This window comes from Cryptomeria japonica, chromosome 5 (assembly GCF_030272615.1).
Source record: "Cryptomeria japonica chromosome 5, Sugi_1.0, whole genome shotgun sequence".
Lineage (NCBI taxonomy): Eukaryota > Viridiplantae > Streptophyta > Pinopsida > Cupressales > Cupressaceae > Cryptomeria > Cryptomeria japonica.
Genome location: NC_081409.1, coordinates 360,629,224 through 360,633,763, shown reverse-complemented (window position 1 = coordinate 360,633,763; position 4,540 = coordinate 360,629,224). Strand labels below are relative to the sequence as shown.

The 4,540-nt window shown below is 39.4% G+C and overlaps 1 protein-coding gene across 1 annotated transcript; it reads right to left on the bottom strand.

Annotated features, from left to right (window-relative positions):
• Positions 1–1,220: 1,220 nt before the first annotated feature.
• On the bottom strand, positions 1,221–4,010 carry LOC131034482 (laccase-23). Its single transcript, XM_057965993.2, has 6 exons — positions 3,761–4,010; positions 3,502–3,653; positions 3,176–3,420; positions 2,762–2,890; positions 1,737–2,672; positions 1,221–1,653 (listed from the first exon to the last, which is right to left on the bottom strand). Exons 1-6 carry the CDS (start codon positions 3,992–3,994, stop codon positions 1,523–1,525), a joined length of 1,827 nt encoding a protein of 608 aa, XP_057821976.2. The 5' UTR covers positions 3,995–4,010; the 3' UTR covers positions 1,221–1,522.
• Between the last annotated feature and the right edge of the window lie 530 nt (positions 4,011–4,540).

Here is a 4,540-nt window from a genome sequence, read left to right as displayed (position 1 = left end):
GATGGCATTCCCTTAAGATTTGGATCTCTACTGTTAGTTGTGGGTTGGCTTTGGATGCATCTTGAGGGATGGTTACCCCGCAAGCACTTAGCTAGAGAGAGCTCTACTTCCGATGTGTCTATTCAGTGGTGATCTCTGGTTTTATTTGGTGCACGCAATTTTCTTCTAGGGTATGTTTGTTTGCCCCCTTCTCCCCCTATCCTCTTGTGTATTCTCCTAAGGGGATGCCCTATGTATCTCCCTTTTGGAAGTGGGGTAGTGTTCTTTTAAGATTTGGAGTTCTAAAGTCTTTTTCAGGACTTGTGATCTTTTAAATTACTACTGACAAAGGACCTATTGAGGTGGTACATACTACCTTGTTTGAAGGGATTTCTACTAGTAAAAGGTTTAGGGATGACTATCAAAACCCTCAGAGTTTTATTATGCTAGTCCATTCTTTGAATAGTGTTTTCCTAAAAAGGCAAGGTATTTCTACTGTCACAAGGACCTTGGATGTTTGCAAATCCTTGTGGTATCCCTCCATGATTGAGAAAGCCTCTGTTCAACATGGTCCTTCTGGTAAAAGGTTGCGAAAAGCCTTTCAAAAAATGCTATTAGTTTTATATTTCCCTGGCTGGTTTGGTTTAGTGCAAGGGTTTTTGTTTGGATGATGGTTCGAGATTTAGTCCTAAAACCCTCCTTCATTCTGATTATGTGATTTTATTGGGTCAAACCCATGTTCTCATCGGTTTGTTAAGAAAAGGGTCTATCATTTTTCCATTTTTGTGGTCTTGGTGGTCTCACAACTTTTTAGTTTCTCTCTTATACGCCTTCATAACGGTTTTATAAAGATTTAGACCTCTCTTCATTTAATCTATATTAATCACATTATTGAATTAAACAACTAAGTATTTTAAAAGTTGCTTTTTATATTTCTTTAGAGTTATCATACAAGGTAAGAACTTCCAATTTCCGTGGGCCCCATCACAAGAGAATCTTGTTTGGGGACCATCATAATAACTAACATTTTCATAATGGATAGTTGAATGGTGCGTGGATCAACTAATAATGACAATCAAAATGGTGTAAGCTTACATCGAGCTTGAATGGTTCTTTTTGGCATTTTATAATAGTCAATGATTTGATATTAATCATTCCTTTCAGCATGATCGCAAGTCACGAGGTTTTTGAATAATGTAGATGCTTTTAGAACAGAAAATACAAATCTGTACAGCTGGAAATGAATAGTATGGAGCAATAATCTCCAATCTTCGTTCTTTACGATTCATAATCCTAGTAATATCCAGTGTATTGAATAAGAAAAAGCATTGTTGCCTTTCACATTTAGATCTTGTTTTAAAAATACCCGAGGAAGGACATAGAAATACAAATGGGAAACAGTCAGAAATGTAAATAATCAACTTGATGGGTAGATATGAGTGGACAAATTAAAAAACAATGATGAAAGCGAACAGTTGGTCTGTTCGTCTGTGGGGAATAGAATGAGTTTTCAAAGCGAGCAAAGAACTTCATGGAAATTTCCTTAACATGCAGGAAGATCTGGAGGAGGCATCTCCAGAGTTGATATGAAATCTGCTCCATTTTCAACTACAAAAACCATGGCCAAACCCCACCCTATGTGCACATCCAAATGGCAGTGGAACAACCAAGTTCCTGCACACCCATTCAATTAAATGACTCATTTAAAAACGGTGATATTATAAACCTAAGAATTAGAAAGTGAAAATTATGTTTACCAGGGTTGTCAGCAACAAATCGAATGGCAGCCCATCCATTGACTGGAAGATTGAGTGTGTTGCGCATGGGAGGATCCACAAGGTTGAATTTTAATGGATCCGTTGTGGCATCGTAGTTGCCGAATCCTGTTCCCACTATATAAAAGTCATACCCATGGAGATGGATGGGATGGCTTTCACTTACCAAGATATTTGTCCCTTGAAGAATTACCTCCACTGCTGTGTTGTATCTCAGCACTTTTGCAGAAGTGGACCTCACAGGAAACCAAAGGCTACTGCTTATGTTTTGCCCAGTGTAATCGAACTGCACCGGAGGACTGTCAGGGAAGCCATTGGTGAAAACTCCTTTGACGCCGAAGTGATGGGCTTGCAGGACTGAATAAGATGATGGCAATACAAATGAGTGGTTGTTCATACTTGCTGCAAGCCTTGTTCCATTGGGACCCACGCATGACTGTTCTGGGCAGTCGATCAGTCCCAATCCCACAGTGTAGAGAAGACTCTCATCCACTGTCTGAGGAACAAAAACAGGGTGTTCTTGTGAGGCCAGGCTCCTCAGGCTTGAAGAAAACTTGTAGGCGGAATGTGTGTCGTTATAGAATGGAAGATCAGGCAACGCAGGGGAACTTCCATTGCTATATTCAAAGATAGCAGTGGTGGTGGTGTTGTCAAATGGGACTCCCTGACCGCTGGCATATGCTCGAGCAGCAATATAATAGCTGCCTTCCTTCTTATAGAAATTCACTAGTACGTCTGTGGTCTGCCCGGGACCCAACACCAGAATGTTAGTTTTGTAGGGTTTTGTATATGAAGCATCCACTCCAACGACGGTCATTTCATGGCCTGCAATGGCCACAAACAGATCGGCACTCAGTGCAGCATTAATCACACGCACAAGATTAGTCTCCCCCGGCTTCACACGAGCTCTAAATGTACCTGCATTCATCAATATAATTTCATCATTGCACTGAAAACATCTACCTAAATCAAAAGCAAAACTAGGTTTATTAATAATTTTATGGCACCTGAACTTGAGCACTGAAAAAGATCTCCTGGCTGTCCACTGATAGTGAAAGCATCTGAGACGTTAGGGACGCCTCCTGTTTTCGTTGCCTCATTCACCACGTCGATGGGATTACTGTTCCACCACTCTCCTGTTCATAAATACCAGTGATGCATTTATTAAAATCATGAAATTTCTACAGTCTATAATATGATTTGTTCATATTCTTTTAGATCTGATCGTATAGATTTAATTATTTTCAATATTTTATATCAAATTTTATGATCTATCTTCACAACAAGATTTGATTGTGTAGAATTTATTATTGTCAATCTTATGAATTAAACTCCACGATCTATCACTATATTAAAAATAATACAAATTATACATCTACTTAAAAAACATCTAATGATGAAGTTGTGTAGCAGATAAATACCTAGTAGGATGGGAATCTCTTGAGCGGGCTTGGTGAAGGGATAGGAAGTGCCAAATCTGGGGGAAACGATTAAGGCGCCATAAACAGTAGCTCTGAGCCAGGAACTGTGTGCATGCCACCATAAAGTGCCTTCTTGGCCGCTAATGGTGAACCTGTACGTGTAACTTTCGCCAGGCTGGATGGGACATTGTGTTATATATTCGGGTCCATCAGACCACGCTGTACGCATCTGGCGCACTCCGTGCCTGAAATGACCGTGCACTCAAGATCAGAAAAGTGTAGAGCTATAACAAACTATACACTAGCATATATTGTTAGACATTTACCAGTGAATTGTGGCGTTGTACTGAGCCTTATTAATGACTTGGACAATGAGAGTGTCTCCATTGTTAACAGAGAGCGTTGGACCTGGAAACTGCCCATTAACTGTGATTATATCTTGCTTCTGACACAGCCTCTCCACTGACTTGGATTCAATCTGCAATGATGCAAAATAAAAGCCTCAGTTTGATATAAAACAGACACATTATTCTTTGAAACTTGAATAAGCCAAACATTAGAACTACTACTTTTAAAAAAACTTACAACAAAAGTGTGAGTAAAAAATGGGTAGAATGGGTGTGCCACGGCCGTAGCCGCCGCAAACACAATGCAGACAAGCAGCGGCAGAAAGCGTATGAATTCAGAGAAATTCTGATCAACCCATAAATCTCCCATATCTAAATTTAGATTGTACGAGCAAAAAAAAGATAAATTCCTTCTCTTGGATAAAGGACGCTCACATGAAAACTCGAGTACCCACTTTAACAGCTGGATCATGTTAGGCTCACGGACGAACTAAGATGAAATATTTATATGTGAAATTAATGAATTGGGTGGGTTTGGTGAGCTTTGTAATGGAGGGAGTGATATCATTTGTGACGTGCTGAGAGAACAGTTAAACTGGCTTATAAATTATATTCCTCCAACGATAGTCATTTGCTTACAATCAAGTCAGCGGCATAACATCATATTATTACAGATATCGGACATCCTGATCTATAGATTTTCATGATGGATGAACCAAAAGTCGTTTGTTTCCATCATTACATTTTGTCTTCAAGGGTGGTTAGCATATACTTCTTAGCTCGGCAGAAAAAAGATTCCAACCAGTAAACTGTCATTGTATTATAAATAAGGAAAATGTGGTTCGACGTTGCATCCATAGTCTCTGCGTGCTTAACAGCTCTTCACACTGGCCCACATGAATTCTGTAGCTTTTCCACCTGGTTCTTAGAGGTTGCAGGCTCACCTTCTTAAGCACACTTCTAGACAACAAAAAAATCTTCTTGTTAATTATTGAACACTGATGAACAATAGAATTTG